General features: G+C 32.7%; 1 protein-coding gene across 3 annotated transcripts in view; it reads right to left on the reverse strand.

Moving 5' to 3' along the window:
• The window catches only part of LOC106878749 (protocadherin gamma-A11), an 88,657-nt gene that overhangs the window by 18,175 nt on the left and 49,131 nt on the right, over positions 1-21,351 (reverse strand). For 2 of the 3 annotated variants that reach the window (XM_014928069.2, XM_014928068.2), the window contains exons 2-3: positions 14,293-16,736; positions 1,583-1,742 (exon numbers count right to left, since the gene is read on the reverse strand). In XM_014928069.2, coding sequence (XP_014783555.1) covers positions 1,583-1,742; positions 14,293-16,701 — 2,569 coding nt within the window. In that variant the 5' untranslated portion in view covers positions 16,702-16,736. The remainder of the gene's footprint in view (positions 1-1,582; positions 1,743-14,292; positions 16,737-21,351) is intronic. The other variant, XM_014928070.2, reaches the window with a different exon arrangement.

Below are 21,351 nucleotides of genomic sequence, written 5' to 3' on the forward strand. Positions count from 1 at the left end.
ATATATATATATATATATATATATATATATATATATATATATATACATACATATATATACGATATGTATATAAGATATATGCTATATATATAATGTATACTATAAATATTTATATATATATATATATACTATATATACATAGATATGTGTATGTATGCAAGCATACATACATATATGCATTCATACATACACATATATAGTTATAGAGTAATGAAAAGAAAGTTCTAGGTACAGTATTACATATTTGAAAAATGAGTAGGGGTGGGGTTTGGGGGAATAATTTTTATTTTATTAATCATGTTTACAGTGTGTAAACATTATTTCAGTGAGTAAACATTAGAAACTCACTATAAACATTATTATCAAAATAAAAAAAAATCCCCACCAAAAGCCATCTCTACTCATTTTTCATATATATATATATATATATATATATATATATGCTGATGTATACATATATGTATACATGTATGTACATATATGTATATTTATATGTACACACACATATATATATATATATATAGATTTATATACACATGTATATGTGTGTGTGTGTGTGTGTATGCATGTACGTGTATGTATATACAATTGAGACATCTTATTTTGTTTGGGGAACTTGTCATACAATCAATATAAGGACAATATTATTGAACAACTTGGACAACACACAAGAAAACACACCAACATACGTTCTGCAATAGCAATGGGTAGTTAGTTAGATATAGAATGAAATTACGGTGCTGACTATTTGTGTAAGTCAAGGCATTACCAATTTGTCTAAAGTTCAAACATTTATTCTCTTCATTTAATAATAGATTCACAATTGGCGGTTGTCCAGTCTTGATTTACAAGAAGACAGTTGTCTCTTTTGGTAAATCCCTTCAATACTCTAATACCATGTTGTTTGATTAATAGAAGGCTTTTCCCAAATAAATTAATCACTGTTTCAGCCAAAATGCTACTATGCAATGCTATGCTCTCGAGGCAATAGAATTCTGATCTTTTATATTGTCCAACCAACTAATTAGGTAGCCTTGTATTTGACTACTTTTAGCTGACACAAAGAAACTCTGCACAATAGATTTTGGTAGTTTAATAGTAGGTTATACGACTTGAATAGGAAATATATAATAATAAGTGGTTGTAGTTAACTAAAGAACATAACACTAATTAACAGTCAGAAAATTTATATTTCTAAATTGTTGCTTTGTCCACATCAAGATTTTTGATTTTCCACATAATAAACAAACTCACATAACAAAACCAAAATGATAATAATGATAATTGTAATAATAATAATAATAATAATAATAATGACAATAAATAAAAAATAAGACAAAAAAAAAAAATCAATCATTGATGATGACAGCGGCTAGAAATGTTTATGATAAGAGCTGATTAATGAGATTTTTGGAACTGAATTTAAGTGATTTGTGATAATAGCATTAAGTATCCATGATATTTCATGCTATTGTTAAGCAAGTTCATCTAATATGAAAGAAATTAATTCACCTACAAATATCATTTATAATTGTTAATGAATACTTTTTCTAGCATCTCATTTTTTTCCCTCATTACATACCTGGAAGTTCTTCATAGTATCCTGTGTCTCCCTCACTCCAGCCATGTCTACCATCAGCACAAGATACCGTAGACATTTCACTAGAGCGGTAAGGGGAATTAACTGCAGTTTTCCTATCTTTCAGACTGCCTGATATCCCAGCTGTCTTTTTAACACTCATCTGTCCATTACAAAAAAGAATTTAAAAAAAAGTGAAATGTGAGATGCCAAATGCATAATATTTTCTTCTTGCAGTTAAATATTTTAGTTGTGCTATTTACAAAACAACTGATTTTAATTATCATTTTATTACTAAAATCACTATTACTGCTAAAACTTACTATTACTGTTCCCGCTCTTTAAGCAACTAAGATAATATTTAAAATCAGGTTCATGCAATGATATCTAAATTAGAGCTTTTAATTCATATTTTGTAGAATTTCTACTTTAAGCTGTGTTGACATTTTCACTTCTAGTGCTTGCAGAAGTTTATATATTTTATAGCTAACAGTTTATACTTTGAATAATCAGAAGTAACTACCTGATGTAAATTTTTATTCATATATTCTTTGTGTTTTCATCCATGCTTACTTTAAAATATAAACATGTAGATTTACTTAATATTAGATTAAGCAACAAAATACTTAATCAGTAATTGAAGAATGAATTTAATCTACCAACAATGTGCAAATTGTAACGATAGAATACTAATATTATTGGAAGGTAATATCTATCTATCTATTCATCTATCTATCTGTCTATCCTTATATATATATATATATATATATATATATATACTTGGGGTTTATACTGTTGATACACACACACATATGTACTCCACAGCAGAAGTGTTAAGGCCACTCTCCCAAGAGTTCTGTACTGGTAGCATAGAAAAAACACTCATATGGTGCCATGTTAAACCACCCAGCATATTTTATAAATTGGTTGGTGTGAGGAAGAGTCTCCATCTAAAGAAACCATGCCAAATCAGACCGAAACCTAGTTCAGCTCTCCAGCTTGCCAGCCCTGGTCAAACCATCCAACCCATGCCAGCATGGAAAACGGACATTAAATGATGATGATGATGATATATACTGAGATATTCCAAACATAAACTTACTCTGAGCCTGCACCTGTAGGCTGGGGGCAACAAATGGCACAAGAGTGCTTCCCTGGTGTGTTCTTGGTGATTGGGTCCATCCAAGACTGGTGAGGTTCCTTGGCTGGTACCCCCTCCTATTTGGGACTTCTGTTGTTATCAGTTTTTTTGTTAGCTTCTTCTGTTTTTATTGTTTACACTTGATATGTGAATCCCTTTTTTCTTTTGTATTTGTATTGTTCTAAATGCTTTTTTAGCACTTATAAACCAATAAAGCAACTATTATTATTATTACTGAGTGAGAGAGTAGTGCATGCCATCAAAGTGACACTGGGGTACAATTATACAAAGCCCAATATACCCATCATGACTACCCGTCTGATATGGGTACACCAGGCATATGCATCACAACCATATATGCACGACATGATGATCTTATATCAAGGTAAACAGCACATGACCTAGCAGGTGGGGTCCAGTTAGAATTTTCTTCAGGTTGTGTAGCCCATCCCACTCAAAAGGTCCCTGAAGAAGGTTTGTTTATGATTATTATTATTATTGTTATTATTATTATTATTATTATTATTAAAAGATGGTGAACTGACAAAATTGGTAGTACACAGGATGAAATGCTTAGTGGTATTTCCCCTGGTGCTTCAATCTGAGTTCAAATTCTGCTGAGGTTGACTTTGCCTTTCATCCTTTCAGGGTCGATAAATTAAGTACCAGTGAAACACTGGGGTCGAAGCAATTTACTCGTCCCCTCCCCAAAAATGGCTGTCCTGGTGGCAAAATTTGAAACCATTAATACTATTATTACTATGGTGATGGAATGGTTGAATCATTGGTCCATTGGACAAAATACCTGTGGTATTTGCTGCAGATCTTTGCATTCTCAGTTCAAATCTCACCTTATATCCCTTTGGCATCCATAAACTAGAGTACCATTCAAGGACTGGGGTTGATTTAATTGATTTATTCTCAACCTATAAATTTCTTGTGTCAGAGGGTTCAATTAACAAGTGCTACCTTAGTCTGTAGGCTGTGGGCAGCTGACCCACCAAAATAAGCTGAGAGTTTTCATGAAATAATAATAATAATAATAATAATAATAGTAGTAGTAGTAAAAATGATAATCTCATGACTTCTGATCTTAACTGATTTGAATGTTATCATGTACATCGCTTTGTCTTGGTATAAAAGATGGGCTACAGCAAATACTCTGCTCAGTACCACAGCTTTATCATTACTATCGTTATTATTAGAATTAAGGTGTTGAGCTGGCAGAATCGTTAGAGTGCTGGACGAAATGCTTAGAGGTATTTTGTCCGTCTTTATAGTTTGAGTTTAAATTCCTCCAAAGTTGACTTTGCCTTTCATCCTTTCAGGGTCGATAAATTAAGGGCCAGTGAAACACTGGAGTTCAATGTAATTAACTTATCCACTCCCCAAACATTTCAGGCCTTGTACCTATAGTAGAAAGGATTATTATTATTATTATTATCATTATTAAGGCAGTGGGTTGGTAGAATTGTTATCACACCAGACAAATTATTTCACTGCATTTTGTCCATCTTTATGTTTTGAGTTCAAATTCTGCTGAGGTCAACTTCGCCTTTCATTCTTTTGAGGTTGATGAAATAAATATCAGTTGAGCACTGGGGTTGATATAATTGACTGTCTCCCTCCCATTAAATTTCAAGACTTTTGCCTATAGTAGAAAGGATCATCATCATTATCATCTTCATAATCATTATTATCATCCTCCTATAGAGTGATAAAATGGCAGAATCAATAGAGAATTGGACAGAACGGCTTAGGGTATTTTTTTATTCTTCATATTCTGTATTCACATCCTACAGGTTTAACTTACCTTCCATCCCTCCAATATTTATAAAATAAAGTACCTATCTGCTACTGGGTTTGATGTAATCAATTAAACATGCCTTCAAAATTACTGGGCTAAGTCAGAAATCAGAATTATTGTTCTAAAGACAGTGGTTTGACATCAGACAAAATGCTTTGTAGTATTTGCTCCAAATATTTACATTTTGAGACCACTGATAATCATAAAGTTCTACTCAAGAATTGCTGATGATGTTAACAATTAACCCAATTCCTCAAAACTGCTGGCCTTGGACCTTGAGTATAAACAATTATTATTATTTCAATATTTTTTCTGATTCGTTAAGTTCTGAGTTCAAATCCTGCTGAGGTCAACTTTATCTTTCATCCTTTCAGGGTTTATAATATAAAGTACGGAGCAAGTATTGGAGATGATGGTATTGACTTATCCCTCCCATTAACACTGTTGGCCTTGTGCCCAAATTAAAAACTACATTTTTATTAGTCACATTTATTTGCAGTCTGGCAAAATCATTAGAACATTACAAAAAATATTTTGCAGTGTTTTTCTCTGCTCTTTAGATTCTGAGTTCAATTCCCACTGAGATCAACATTGCTTTTCATCTCCCTGGGTTTCATAATAAAATAGTAGTCTAGTGCTGGGATCCTTGGTATTGACAGAGTCCTCCTCTTAGCCTTGTACCTTAAATTAGGGACACCATGATGTAGATGTTTATATTGACTTGACTTTTTTCTCTGACAATAAAACATATCATTCTTCATAGATTTTTTTGTTTTGTTTATTTTCTTTTCTTTCTAGAATGTAGCCTAAAGGCTTGGAAATTACAGAGTAAAAAGGAAAAAGATATTTTTTGTTTTATTTTCTTTGAATATTGGAAGTGAGAAGGAATTCTGGTCATCTTAGCCAACCAATATAGTTTTTAAAGAAAGAAAAGATTTTTCTATTTATAAATATCTTAAATTGTTCTTGAGAGAATTAAATAAATTTTAATTTTTTAATTTTTTGTTTGTCCAAATTTAATAAATCCTACAGATGACTTCTGGAATAAAATATTTTAAATTAAATTGCAACTGAAATTCTTCATTTTACTCACAAAACTTTGTTAAAGTCTCTAACACTCTCTTCAAATATTTTATTCTTTATATATTTTCTAGCGGCTATCTTGGTGAGATAGTGTTTGACAATTAGCAGATAATAATATTGCTTCAAAAGTTAGTTTTATATTTGCATACACTTTCTAATGCTAATCACTTATTCGTGAAATTTTAGTGGACTCTGTCACCAACCAGGTACACTAAAGTAAGTAAAAATGCATATTCTGTTCACACAAACAGCACAATATTTATGATTATAAGATTTGAACTCAGAAATCTATTGTAGTTATCTTAACCTCAAAACTATTGTGCTTCATAGGCTCATAAAATAACATTAATTTGAAAAAAATGCTTAAGCTACTATATATTCTGTGAATAGATTATGTCATATTTATAAAATTAAAGCACCATTTTGAAGGTTTATTTATATTTTTTACTTCAGAGTGTTAATTATACATGGAATAAGAATGGGTGTTTACATAGCTGGTTGGTTAAGAAGTTCCCTATACAAATGTGCAGGTTTGGTTTCAGTCCCACTGCACAGCACCTTGAGAGAGTACTTTTTACTATAGCCTTTGGCCAACCTATCTTATAAAGGAAATTCTCTTTTATCTTTTAGTCAAGAAATTTAGTGTTGATGATCCATTACAGGGACTCTAAGACTTTTAAATGTATTCTTAAACTGGAGGCTTTGCTCAAATGTTTGTAAGAGAGTGTTGCTGAAGGGGGCCAGGTGGCGATGTTAAAACTAGGTCATGGATTAAGCCTACTATCCATGTAAGCCAAAGCAGGATTTGAACTCAGAACAGAATGTGCCAAAATAAATATCACAAGGCATCTGGTCTGATATTCTTATTGTTCTGCCAATCTGGCTCAGTACATTTTAAAGGATCCCAAAAAGATGAAGGGTACTTAAACTTAGAGCACAGCCAGAATAAATATTGTAATTTATTCTACTTGTTCATTTAATGCCCCAGCCAGTCTACCGTTTTAATATATGGAAACTGGGGAAGACTGCTAGAAGTGTCTCTTAACTTAATGCTAGCACCTGGCTATTGAATGCTTTTAGTAGATTGTACTTTGTTTCAAGCATTTGGGTAAGATCTCCAGTCTGGGAATAATTCTTTACTTTGTCCCACCAGTCTTAAAGGTTTTGGAAATGTTATGGGATTGCTCTTTATCTTCTGATACTCAATCATATGGGAACTTTTTCCAATGGTTAAGAAATATTAGCCAATTAAGTGATTTTCCAAAGACAATAAAGTACTAGCGGGGTATTTGAAGCCCTGTCTTTTAAAACAAGTAATCCAACCTCTTACCACTTTATCAGCTCAAACATTTTATCTCTGCCTATATATTTACTGACTCGTGGTAGGATTAGTAAGTTAAGTTGTCATTTACTTTCCCTTGACTGTTTTCTCAAACCAGTTTATTCAATAGATTATCACATGAGAAAGAAAGAAATCTAAAGAAATTAGATATTTGCATTTGAAATAATACCATGTCTATATGCATTGAATGAGATTAAATCTATTGATTTTAGATAACATTTTACAAATTCTACTGGGTAACATGGTAAATTTTGTCATTGATGTTAAATATCAAAGTAAAAATAAAGGGAAAAGCTTTGTCCAAATGTTACTCAGTCTACTCGAAGATGAGCACTTGAAGAAAACACATGAATACTTTCAGAAGGAAAAAAAAATCAATGAATTCCATTTCGAAATATCTAATAATAAATTGTAATATTTAATTAAAGCTAACTGAAGAATTTGTCATTGAAAGGAATCTTGTTCAATACATTTACATTTGAATTCATCTTTTAGATTCACAACCTAAATGTTTTGGCAGTGTTTCTATAGTATGAAAGCCAAGGACGATCAGGAAGGTACTGAATGAGCAAACGTTAATGGTTTATACATCTCCTCACCAATCTTGGGTAATGTTTTGGGATGAAGGCACTTGAAACCTTAATTCTGTAAACAGTAAAACCACTGCATACATATATTCGTACGTATACCTATGTATATATATATATATATATATATATATATATATATATATATATATATATATATATATACATACATACATATATGTATTATGCAAAGAGAGAGAAAGCGAGAGAAAGAGAGAGAGAGAGATGTATGTGCTTGTGTGTATGTGTGTATACATATATATGTGTATGAATATAGATGTGTGTGTGAGTTTAAGATCTCTTATGAAACAAGAGATGGTAATAGAACACTACTATATTTTCTCCTGAAAACTTTGTAGATATTTTATCTGCAGGCTTAGTAGAAGTTAGCCATCTATATCATTGCAGTAATTTTTTAACTGTACAAACTGAGACAGGTTTATATTTATTGAAGGTGTAGATGACTAAGCCAGAGTTTCCCATACAGGGAGGCCGTGAAGATTTAAAATGGGTGAACATATTGAAGCTTCATATAATTAAGATGGTTTCAAACAATTTAAGTCAATGCCATGGCAAAGAAAGAAAAGTTGTTTGGATGCAAACTCCAGTTTGTCTTCATCATCGTTATTTAATGTCCACGTTTCCAAGCTTGCCTGGGTTGGATGGAATTGACTGAGGCAGATTTTCTACGGCCAGATACCCTTCTTGTTGCCAGCCCTTACCTGTTTCTGAGCATGTTTATATATCCCCGTTGTCAGACATCTTTTTGCAGAATATTAGACCGATTATGTGATGTCAAGACAAGAAGACAGAAACATATACACACATGCACATACATATACATACACGCACACATGTGCAGACACACACACACACACATACATATAGGGTCATCCCATAAATAATGCGAGTTTTTCAATTGCATAAACTAAAAGTCGGAGGTGGATGGAATAAACTACTTGCATCAACTTGCCATAAAAGCAGATAGTAATTTTACCTTGTGCTTATTCTTAGTGCAAGTTTTGAAGAGTGCAATTCGATTTTAACAGTTATTTTTTCAAAGCTTTAATGGAAGTGACAAAGGAGTGCATTCAGCATATTTTGCTTTATGAGTTCAATAAGGGCAACAATACAATGGAAAGTATGAGAAATATTAATGCAGTATATGGGAATCGGATAATGAGCATAAGCCAGTGTCAACAGTGGTTCCAGAAATTCTGAGTCAGAAACTACAGCCTAGAAGATGAGCCTCAGTGAGGACATCTTGCAAAGCCTGGTGGAACAAAATGCCAATGTAACCGCTGAGGAACTGGCAAAGAAGCTTCGATTTGGTCGTTCAACCATTCATCGACACCTGCGTGCCATCTGAAAATGACCATCTTTGCTTTCAAGACAAAAGGTGTTCTTCCATCAGGATAATGCTTGGCCACATACAGCAAGGATGACATTCCAAAGGCTGGAGCAGTTTGAATGGGAAACGATATCCTACCCATCATATTCGCTGGACATTGCCTCATCTGATTATCATTTATTCCACAGTCTTCAAAATCATTTGGACAGAAAAAATATGAAATCTGTAGATGAGGTTAGAAGAGTACTGGAGGAGTATTTTTCGTCATAGACAAGTGAATTTTGGAAGTGGGGCCTTGCAAGTCTATCAAATAGATGGAAGAGCATTGTAGAAAATGAAGGAGAGTATATTTTAGATGAAAAAGAACTTTGTTTATCTTAATTTTGAAAAATAAAAGAGGTATTAAAAAAATGCATTTTTTATAGGATGACCCAATATATATGACAAAATTTCTTTCAGATTCCATTTAGCCTGGAGCTATAGTAGAAGACACCTGAATGAGGTGTCTGAATGTGAAACCATGTAGTTGGGAAGCAAACTTCTTAATCATACAACTATGTTGGTGTCTTTGTCTTCTTATTAATATCAAGAAATCAAGATAATTTCTCAAAGACATTCATGTGGGTTTAATCCTTCAGCATTCAAATTTCTCTGTTAAATGTAAAGCCTATTTATACTCATTGTTTTTAATTTATCCTGCAATACTTTGTAGCTTTGAGATTTCAATGATGTAGTTGCTTATTTTCAAAATAATATTGTAGGGTAAGTGTGAGAGGCCAGATCTGGTTGGTTTGATGATAAAACACGTAGATTATTTTTGCCGGATATGGTCAGTTTAAATGTTACAAGGGTTCAAAGTTATTATTTGGTTGTTCGAGAAATGCTGTATAAGGCCATATATAGTTTTGTATGGCCTAGTATCTCCACTATTGTAACACACCTATTCTTGTCCCTCAAACATACTTTAACCCTCATTACCCAGCATAGGTCACCTCCTTCAAAACTACATCCCAGCTCAGCTGAGAGGGATTGTCTTAAAAGTCACTTGGTGGTTTCATTTGCATGTAAAAAGCACTCAGTGTCCTCTTTAAAGTGATTAGCCATTGGGAAGGACATCAAGCTGTGGAAACCATGCTAAAGCAGACGCTGGAGCTTGGCATAGTCCTCTGGTTCTATTTTCAACTGTGAGAATCAAGTGTCTTCATCCCAAATCACTACCTTAATATTGATTAGGAGACAAGCTTGAGAATCTAAAAGATGAATTCAAGTGTAAATGTACTGAAGGAGATTGAGAAATTCTTGAGTTACTTTTATGAAAATATTACAATTTGTTATTAGACGTTTTAAAATGAAATTCATTGACTTTTTTTTCTAAAAATATTCTTGGGTTTTCTTCTAGAGCTCATTATAAAGCAGAATAAAAGAAGGAAAATGACCATTAAATGGTGACAATGATAATAATATTACTTTTTAAGTTAGCACGCCAGGTGAAAAGCTTAGTGGTATTTCGTCTGTCTTTATGTTCTGATTGACTGGCCCTCTCCCCCAAAATTTTGGGCCTTGTGCCTAGAGTAGGGAAGATTTTAAGGTGGCAAGCTGGCAGAAATGTTAGCATGTAAGGTGAAATGCTTATGTCTTTATGTTCTGAGTTCAAATTCTGCCGAGGTTGACTTTGCATTTCATCCTTTCGGGGTCGATAAATTAAGTACCAGTTGCATACTGGGGTCGATCTAATCGACTGGCCCCTCCTCCCAAAATTTTGAACCTTGTGCCTTGAGTAGAAAAGGAGAGAATATTACTTGTTAAGGTTATTTCTACTGATATCCTATAGAAATTATAGCCAGCACTGATTTTTGTTATGATATTTTGTATACAAGAAGTCAGATGTAAACAAACAATGAGATCAAAGATGAAAAATGGGTAATGGACGTATAGGCCTTTTTCTTTTTGGTGGTGGTGGTAGGGGTTACTCTTTCATCAGCACTCATCTAAGCCTTAAACCGTTAATCATCCTCGAATATGTTGCTTAAATAGTCACTATATACAGAGGTGTATGGTTATTGAATATACCAGTTTTACATATTAAACACATTCTTGGAAGCTGGTACATAAATACTAATGACTTGTTACCTACAAGTCATTAATGATAATAATGATAATATTGCCTAACTGGTGGACTGAAATGATTCAAGGAAATATTTGTGCTTTCAGAAACTACTTGACACCAGTTATCTCAATACCAATCTATCACAGTGATCAGCTTTGGGGTAACAGGCCTAAATTCTGCCTGGTTTTCATACCATGACTTGTTTGTTTAGTAGAGTTTACTCTGTAGCAAGCATGTGGATTAAATTGCTGATGTCTCTAGCCAACTGCAATATGCTGAGTTTGGGCATCAGCTGAATTAGTGTCTCCAGCATGGAAAGGCCTGCTGTGAAGGTCATGGCCAAACTTTCTTCATCACTGACTAATAAAAATATTATTCTTTTTTTCTATAGGCACAAGATTGCAATTTTGGGGGTAGGGTTAGTCAATTATATCAACCCTTGTGTGTAATTGGTACTTATTTCATGGACCCCAAAAGCTGAGTCGACCTTGGTGGAAGTTGAACTCAGAATGTGAAGACAGATGAGATGCCGTTAAGCATTTTGTCCAGCACAGTAACAATTCTGCCAGCTTATCACCTTAATTGAAAATATAATTACGTAGTCTACTTATACTTGCATTTAAATTTTTTAAATTACAAAATGTTAAATCAACATAGAAGTTGAATCAGAATTTTAAAACTTCGATGAAATATGGCTTTACCATCAAATTATTCTTCAAATAATTTTGAAAATTATGGCTGCACAAATCCAATTACAATGGCTCTTCCAAAGTGAAAATTCATTTAAAAGGACCAGTGCTAAGCTCTTGGTTTGTTCCAGGTTTTTCAAAGCTGATCAGAAATAAGCCTCTCTGTCTTCTATTAAATAATATCTTGAATTAAATTAATATTGCTTACATTCCTTACAAGTAAACTCAGAATCATAGAACTAACTACATTGCTTGAACACACAAAAAGCCAATAAGGGAGCCTTTATGCGGTTATTTGAGTGACTAGAAATAGCAATAAAATCTACCTAAAATACCACCTTGCTTGCTTAAAAAAGACAGGACATGTTAAATAATGTAGTCCTTTGAAAATGACGAAAGTTAAATAATCCTTTCTGCTATAGGCACAAGACCCAAAATTTGGGGGGAGGAGGCCAGTCGATTAGATCGACCCCAGTACGCAACTGTTACTTAATTTATCGACCCCAAAAGGATAAAGGCAAAGTCGACCTCAGCAGAATTTGAACTCAGACTGTAAAGACAGACGAAATACTGCTAAGCATTTCGCCCAGCATGCTAACAATTCTGCCAGCTCACTGCCTTCACAGAAGTTAAATAATGTAAGGATGAGTTGATCATAGTTGGAATTACTATGATCAGTTGGTCTTTTTGATCAGGGTTTACCTGTGACTAAACTCTAAAATATTTGCAGCAAATCTCACCTCAAGACCTACGAATTGGATAGTCCAGTAATTTTTCCATCTGGAAATATAAGTGCTGGTTATTTACCAATTTGGGAGTTGCCATTTTCATGGTTAAATTTCTCAAAATAGCAGTAGAAAAGAAATTATATGTATATTTATTTGTTTACATTAATTAGTATCAAATTTTACACTGGGTATAATTATATTTTCCATTTGATATTTATTCTGTAATAATGTCTTTTCATGTGTATGAAAGATAATAATCACTAGTTATTCTATGAAGTTTGAACATTTCACAACATATTCCAGAAAATATTTTTATGAAAAACATTTTATTGTCAAAATATAATTAACATGAATTTCTACACTTATTCAATTGGTTGGCTAAGATTCCATCCTAATCCTATTCAAAAGATGTTTTTCAATTACGGGTTTTCGGGTTAATGGGAAAAGAAAGCTACTCTCTACGTAAATAGCTTCTCAGATATCTTACTTTCCTTGTACCTGCTTAATTCTCAGCTTGAAATTTAAAAGAATATTTCTGAAATTCTGTATCTACCAATCAACAGCATTCTTCATTGAGCTATAACTTCCTTAATATTTCTATCCAAAATGGATGATAATCAATATTCTAAAGTCATAGAATTATTTAGATATTTGAATACATTCTATCATTTCATTGAAACTATTTTCAATTCCTATGTAAGACTTTGATTTAAAAAAAAAATAATAAAAAGTACACATCAACATCAATTACAATAACATCAAAAACAACCACAATCACAATAATAGCAACGAATGAACCATTTCTTTTTTTTTTTTTTTTGCAACTTTCTATATTTCCATATTATTATTGCTTAACTAATTTCTTTTCAAAACTGTTTTCTATGTTCATCAGGAGAATTTGAGGAGTTTTAACACATAAACACTACAACAAATAAGCAACATAACTTCATGCAAAATTTCAGCCGTTTGTCATCAATCTTTCAAAATTCACAAAATTATTCAAATTGTAAGAATATATTCCCTTGAAATTTACCTGTTGTTAACTAAAAGGTTAAAAGGTAACATGTAGCAAAATCACGAGTTATTTTCATACTTCACTTATGCAGTTGCTTTATATAACTCATATCCTCTCTTTTCATTTTTTAATTAAGTAATTAATTACATTTTTAATGTTTATTAACATATCCCCCCCCCTTTTTTTCTTCTTTTTTGGTCTTGACAATTGGAACTAGTAATTGCAGTAACAGACATTATGTATTTCATAAACTTCAGTGTGGAATAAATTAGAATTAGTTGTAAGAAGCAAAAACAAATACTGGTTAAATATATTTTTCAGTAGCCTCCACATTAAATCTTGCTTCATACATAGTTTGGCAGAAAAACAAAATATATCCTGTTTACTAGTTCTTACAGTTTAAATTTCCAAGTTTGAGAAAAACTGGAAAATTACACAGTTTATTTAATCAAATTGTTTTCTGTTTTTCGTTTCACTGCAGTTATTTTTTAATGCTTAATTAAAATTTTGTAAAATATTTTTATCATATAATGTAATGATGTCTTCTGTTTGCTATGAAAGATTTGAAAGATAGTCATGTACTTTTGGTTTTCATTTTTTTTTTTTTTAATGCAAAAACTTTCAAAAGAATCATCTTAATCACAGAAAGTACATTTTCATTTCAGCCATAAAAAAATAATGCACCATGGTTAAGATAGTGTCAATTTTCATGTTTAAAGCCTCCATAATTATTTTACATCAATAATCTTAAGTAAAAAAAATGAAAAATAATAGTATGAAATTGTAAATATTTAATTGTTTCCAAACAAGATATATTTCTGAATAAATTAAATTAAAAATAGAGAAAATAAACAATATTTTACCTGTTGTGTCATCTCTGAAGTATCTTGACAAGGTATTCCAAGTGGAGCTTCTAATCTATTATGATTTGTCTCATATCTTGATGGCAACTCTTCACTTGGGCGTATTGGCATATGACTCCTGCTCTTGCTTACGTCTACTATAGCAATTGAGGGATCTGATTGAGGAGTTAACTTTTCACAAAAATATTTTAGCTGATTTGATTCATTCAAAATTTTATTTGAAGGGTCAATTTCTGCACAGAATTCTGTATGTCTTTCATTGTTCCTTCGTAAAATACAAATTGTAATTGATATCACCATAACAACTGACACAGTAACTGCAGCAAGAACAATTATGATCACTAAATTGATATGTATGCGATCAGTTGGTTCTGTATCAAGTGCAGTTAGCATAGTAGCTGTTTTATTACTGACAGACAATGTCAAAGATAAAGTAGTGGTGGCTGACAAAACTGGAGTACCACTGTCCCTGACAACAAACACAATATTATAGGCTCCTGCATCTCTTTGGAAGATCACACGTGAGAATGAAACAGCTCCAGTATAAGTATTAATTGTAAATAGCTGTCTGTCATTACCTTCTAATATTCCATATCGAAGAAAGGCATTTTCCTGATTATCTTTATCAGAGGCTCGCAAAACTGTAATATTGTTTTTATTCCGTGGATGGTAGTGGACATCAAGGCGGAATGGATTAACTTGAGGGAAAATAAAATATGGAGCATTATCATTTTCGTCCATTACTTCCACCATGATATTTGCAGTGTTGTTTAATGATGGTGTTCCATTGTCTTTGACTAAAACTTTAAATCTATAGACACTTTGAAGTTCACGATCTAATGTCTGAGTAGTTGAAATAAAACCAAAATCTGTTATTGAAAATGGAAGTTTATTTTTATTATTAGCAAATAAAGAATATGATAATTGACCACCAGAGTCAAGATCAGGGTCAGTAGCATTGATTAAACCAACAGGAAAGTTTGGCTTCTCATTCTCATAAATCAAAAATCTAAATGTATCTTTAGAAAACTGAGGTTTTACATCATTAATATCCATCACTTGGATAGAGACATTTGTCTTAGTCTGTAATGGTGGTAAACCTCTGTCTTGACATGTAATTGTTATGTCAATTTGTCTCTCAGTTTCTCTATCAACCAGGCTTTTTATTGTTAATTTATATTTCTTTCCACCAAGACTTTGAAGCCTGAATTTATCATGATGTAGCTCACAGCTGACCTCTCCATTAGGGCCAATATCGTTATCTGTAACTTTCACAAATGCAACAAAGCTACCAATTTCTGTTTCTTCTGAAATAGCTGCTGCATTTTTTGATGATGCAGACACAAAGCTTACATCTATTTTAGGTGCTATGTTCATCTGGTCATTTATCGTTAATATAACCATTGTAGTTGAACTTAAAGGTGGCATCCCTTCATCTTTGGCTTCAATAAACAATTTATATGTCTGTTTTTTAACTGGAGTGAAGTTTTCATGTAAAAATAATTCACCAGTGAGTTTATTTAATTCAAAAGGAATATTAGAAGTATCCGAAGATTTTGAACTAAATGTATACAATATTCGGCCATTTTTACCTGCATCTAAGTCTTTTGCAGATACAACCACAACTGGGATGTTTTTCCGGTGAGAACTTTTAATTGAAACATTATAGATATCTTGATTGAACACAGGTGAATTGTCATTGACATCTGTGACAAATATTTGAACATTTAAAACACTCTGTTTTGTTGGGGTTCCCCCATCTTTAGCAATAACTTGAACATGGTATGTGTCTTTGACTTCTCGATTAAGTTTCTCTTCCAAAATGATTCCAAGTTTTGCTGTGCCATCAACTTTTTTTGATTCTGACAACATAAATGGCTCATTTGAATGCTTTTTTAGTTGATAGGTAATTTGTGAATTAAGAACGCCAACGTCTTCATCAATGGCATTTGGTATTGAAATACTAGAACCTTTGCTGTCTCTCTCAGAAAATTCTATGTCAACTTGTTTTTCTGAAAATATTGGGGTATGATCATTGACATCTTGTATAATTACTCTTATCTCCAAGATCTTGAGAAATGTCTTCTGCTTCTGTACAGCAACATCTAATGTTTTGTAACAGTCAGTGTTATATTTGCAGAGGCTCTCTGCATCCAATGTTCTAGCAGTGAAAAGTTTACCATTCCGAGATATATTGAATAACTGGTGGTCACTTGCTGTATCATGTTGAAGAAGACTAAACCAAGTTGAACTAATGTCTGTGGCAGGAACACTGTCCATTAGTTGCATTTTCATTGAAACGTCTCCAATGAATGTATTTGGTCGTCTGCCCTCTTTTACATAGAATGTAAAGTCTACACACTTCGAGGTGTGTAAAAGTGCAAAAACCACACAAATCTGTGCAAACATTTTCTTGTCGATGTTTCTCAGAATAATTATGAATCCTTTGAATGAAAAATAAAAAAAAGAAATATATACATACACACGTACATACATATCTACATGTTTACATACACATAAGTATATGTTTACAGGCATACAAACATGCAAAAGTATGAACAAATGGATAATATTAAATAAAGAAAAAAAGTATTTTGCAAATCATCTTATTTTACATAAAGACATCAGAACATCAATAAATATAATGCACAAATTGTATTGAAAGTATTTAAGAGCATTAATGATAATAAATCATAGTTTCAAAAAATGCTATTGAATTACATTAAAACATTATGCCAAAGGGAATTAATTAAATATGAAACATGACAGAATTGATTTCTGTTTAAAAATCAATAGATGCAATAAATAAATAAATAAATAAATAGCTGAAATGTTATGAATGGACACATCATTGTCTTAAGACTAGATAAATAACAGCTTTGAATATATTTATAACAGTTTGGATAGATTTATAAGGTTTGCAAATAACAATAACTTGTGAATAATATTATTACTGCACACCCGTCAAAGTTAAGATATTTTCAAATAAAACTATACAGGAAGAATTAGTCAAAGAAATGACTGTTAAAAATAAAATGTATGCCTCAGGCTTACAGCCTCATGGGTATAAAGCTTATCTGGATTTTCAAGGTAATTTTAGGCTGAGAGTACAAGTCTACCCATGTCTGAATGGGATACTAGTCCATCATAGGGTTGACCCCAAATTCATACTGATGTTAATTTTCAGCTGAGTGTAATCCTCCTCCTCATCATCGTTTAATGTCCGCTTCCCATGCTAGCATGGGTTGGACGATTTGGCTGAGGACCAGCGAACCAGATAGCTGCACCAGGCTCTAATCTGATCTGGCAGAGTTTCTACAGCTGGCTGCCATTCCTAATGCCAACCACTCCAAGAGTGTAGTGGGTGCTTTTACGTGCCACCAGCATGAGGGCCAGTCTGGCGGTACTGGCAATGGCCACGCTCAAATGGTGTTTTTACGTGCCACCTGCACAGGAGTCAGTCCAGTGGCACTGGCAACGACCTCGCTTGAATGTTTTGTTCACATGCCACCAGCACAAGTGCCAGTAAGGTGACGCTCGTAATGATCATGCTCAAATGGTGCTTTTTACGTGATCCCACTTGGATGGTGCTGTTAGCGCTCCACTGCCATGGGTGTCAGTCATAGAATTTGGTTCAGTTACGATTTCACTTGCCCCAACAGATCTTCGCAAGCAGAGTTTAGTGTCCAATGAAGGAATATACTTAATACCACACAAGCACACCAGCACCTATGTTAACATTTTATATATCTTTACTTGTTTTAGACATTAGACCATGACCATGGTGAGGCACCACCTTGGAGAGTATTTGTCAAACTCATTGATCTCAGTATCCTTTGCCTAAACAGAAGAATACAGGGACATGAACAAACAACTATCGGTTGTTAAATGGTGGTGGTGGGGGGGGGACAACAAACACACATGCATATATACAACAGACTTTCACAGAGTTTCTGTCTATCACAGCCAATTGCAAGACATTGGTTGGTCCAGGACTATAGCAGAAGACACTTGCCCAAGGTGTCACACAGTGTATCCATACTTAGTTAATTGACCTTGGAATAATGAAAAGCAAAACCAGCTGTCATTATTATTTGACTCAGAAATATCGAAGAATGTGATTAACCCTCTTAGGCTGGGATTTCTGAGCAAAAAATAAATTGTTGCCTATACAGCTCAAGAGTAATGGTTACAGGCAAACTAATAGACATAATAGGCCTTTCTCTCAACTACTATTTGTTGACCCGAATTACTACTTTCCTCATTTCTTCAACAGTTTGATTGTCTGCATCACTCTCATTGCCTGTGTGAGGGTAAACATTTTGTATGAAGAATAAATATCATTAATAATTTCCTGAACTGCAAAGTGTCTGGACCTTGCTAATTTACCAGATAAAGTGCTAGGTATGTTACATGCTTGTTTCATTGTAAAAACAGCCCATTTTTTTCCTAATTAAAAACAAAAGTAAACAACAGCTATGGAAGACATCATTAACAATGAATCATAAACACACTTGACTACAAAGGTGCAATGTGATCATTTGTCTATTTTTAGTATTTTATCTTCTTTTTTTTTTACTTGAGTTGTTCATTACTACTTTTATGGGAAACCGGTCGAGATTACATTTAGGACATTCCCATTATACTGGGAACATGGTAAGACAGGGTTAAATATCCATAGAGCCATCACATGCAAGTAGGTTTGATTTAGTATGATGTGCCACTATTTTGCTAACTATTCCTTCTTCCACTCTTCTCAGCAGAATTTCTAGTATGTGACTACTGGGCAGAGCGAGGGCTGCACCAGCACTTAGCTAACTATCATTTCAGGAATGCAGACTGGAACAACATGAACTGAAGTGCCTCGCTGAAGGACATTATGCACAGCCCAGTCCAAGAGTTTAACTCATGATCTTGAGATGGTAAGCGTAATATATTATCCATTAGGACATATTTGTTCACAGTCTGTCAACAAAAATATCTCTCCATTACGGTTATAAAATTTTCATAAATTAGTAAGTCTTAAGAAAATCAGTCACATTTCTCTTAAAAAATAAGCACACAATCAGTATCATTCTTATCTTATCGAGCAGAATTAAGCTTAAGCTGAAAGATGTACATCCATTTATCAAAGTCGAAGATTATCATATAGTTTCACATTTTTTGTAATGAAATGATATCACAGTTTTATATATCAGCAAATGTACAGAGTCTACAAAACTTTGTTAATTATGTATATTGAATCTAGCCTCTAAAACAAAATAAGTAGGTAGCTGAGTAGATGTAGATTATTTATGAAGATGATGGACACCTAATGTATAGAATTGCCAGACTCTCTTCTCTTCTGTTCTTTATGAATACATGTATAAATGTGTTTGTATGTGTGTGGATATCTCTTTATGCACACATGCATGTTTGTATATATGTATGAATGGATGGACGTGTATATATATATATATATATATATATATATATATATATATATATATATATATATATATATATATATATATATATGTATATATGGATGAATGGCTGGCTGGTTGGATGGATGGATTTGCATATGAATGTTTGTATGTATCCATGCAAGTATGTATATTTGTATAGGTATATGTGCATGTTCTGTCTTCCTGATTATGATTTCCCCCTCCTCTTCCTCCATTTTCCTTCCCCTCCCCTTCTTCATCATCATCATCATCTTAATATCCATTTCTCCATGCTTTCATAGATCAGATGGAGCTTCTTGAAGCAAAATTTCTTCCAAACGGATACCCTCCTGCTGCCAAATCTCACCTGTTTTGAAGTAAGATACTGTTTCTCCATCACCAAATATGTTTACACAAAATATTGGGAATGAACCACACTGCCTGTATGAGAGTGACACTTATTTACGACTATCATGCAATGTCAAGACAATGAGATACACAAACACATACATACATATATACACACACATACGTATATATATACACACATAGTAATAATATTAGGGAATAAAAAAATTATTCCAACCTTACAGGCAAAAATCGGTATAATATTATACTGGGTTTCCTAATATATAATATATATGTATATAACTGATTTAGAGACGAACTACCACCCTACGCCATGTTTATCACGTGACTTTTCAGCATTAATTTTCATGGCATTATTTACGTAATATAGAATTTTCGTATGTGTATAGTTATTACACTGCGTTAATCCTCAAGAAACGTTTTATTTTAGGTAGATTTTCTTTTTCGATATTTTCGTTATTATTTTAGTAATTATAATACGCATGGACTTCTGGGTAATAGACGCCATATTTATCACGTGGCCTTTTAGTATAAATTCTATAGAACAGCCATTTTGTTTTAATTCTACAGTCACCAGCCGGCAGATAAGTCATGTTTTCTTATCTTAATTTTATAAACAATATTGACATCCGTCTTTTAGTAACTTTGTACACTAACACATTCTTTTACTATTATCTACGTATTCCATAATGTTTTAACCTTGTTTACTATAATATTTTTAGATTGTAACTCTTAATAATTATATTGATAACGTTGATGTAGGGATTAGTTTACAGATTTTGTCTCTTTATATATATTTTTATTTCTCATGTTTATGTTTATTCCTTGGATGATTTTAGGTATTTTCTTAGGGATTTGACCTGAAGAGTGACTGATTTTGGGAGTAAAATCATCTCCCCGTTCTAATGAACTGGGATAAAATTTGATTATGATTTTATATATTCTTATTTCAGCCATGAAAAGCGCGTAGTCTATGTACTAGCACTAACTTTTTAGATTTATACTTCCATACTGTATATTATCGTATTAATTTTTACTGTCCAATTTATAAATTTGACTTTTAAATTAATATTTCTATGATTTATTTATATGATTTATTTATGTAATATGTTATTTAATTTAAATTTTTAGATTAAAATATTAGATATATTAAGATGGTATATGCCTCACAGCATGGATTTGGACGGGTTCTGAGTTGTAGAGTGGTGGTTCGTCTCTAAAATAATTATATATATATGTATATATATATATATACATACATACA

This window comes from Octopus bimaculoides, chromosome 14 (genome assembly GCF_001194135.2).
Source record: "Octopus bimaculoides isolate UCB-OBI-ISO-001 chromosome 14, ASM119413v2, whole genome shotgun sequence".
In the NCBI taxonomy this organism is placed as follows: domain Eukaryota; kingdom Metazoa; phylum Mollusca; class Cephalopoda; order Octopoda; family Octopodidae; genus Octopus; species Octopus bimaculoides.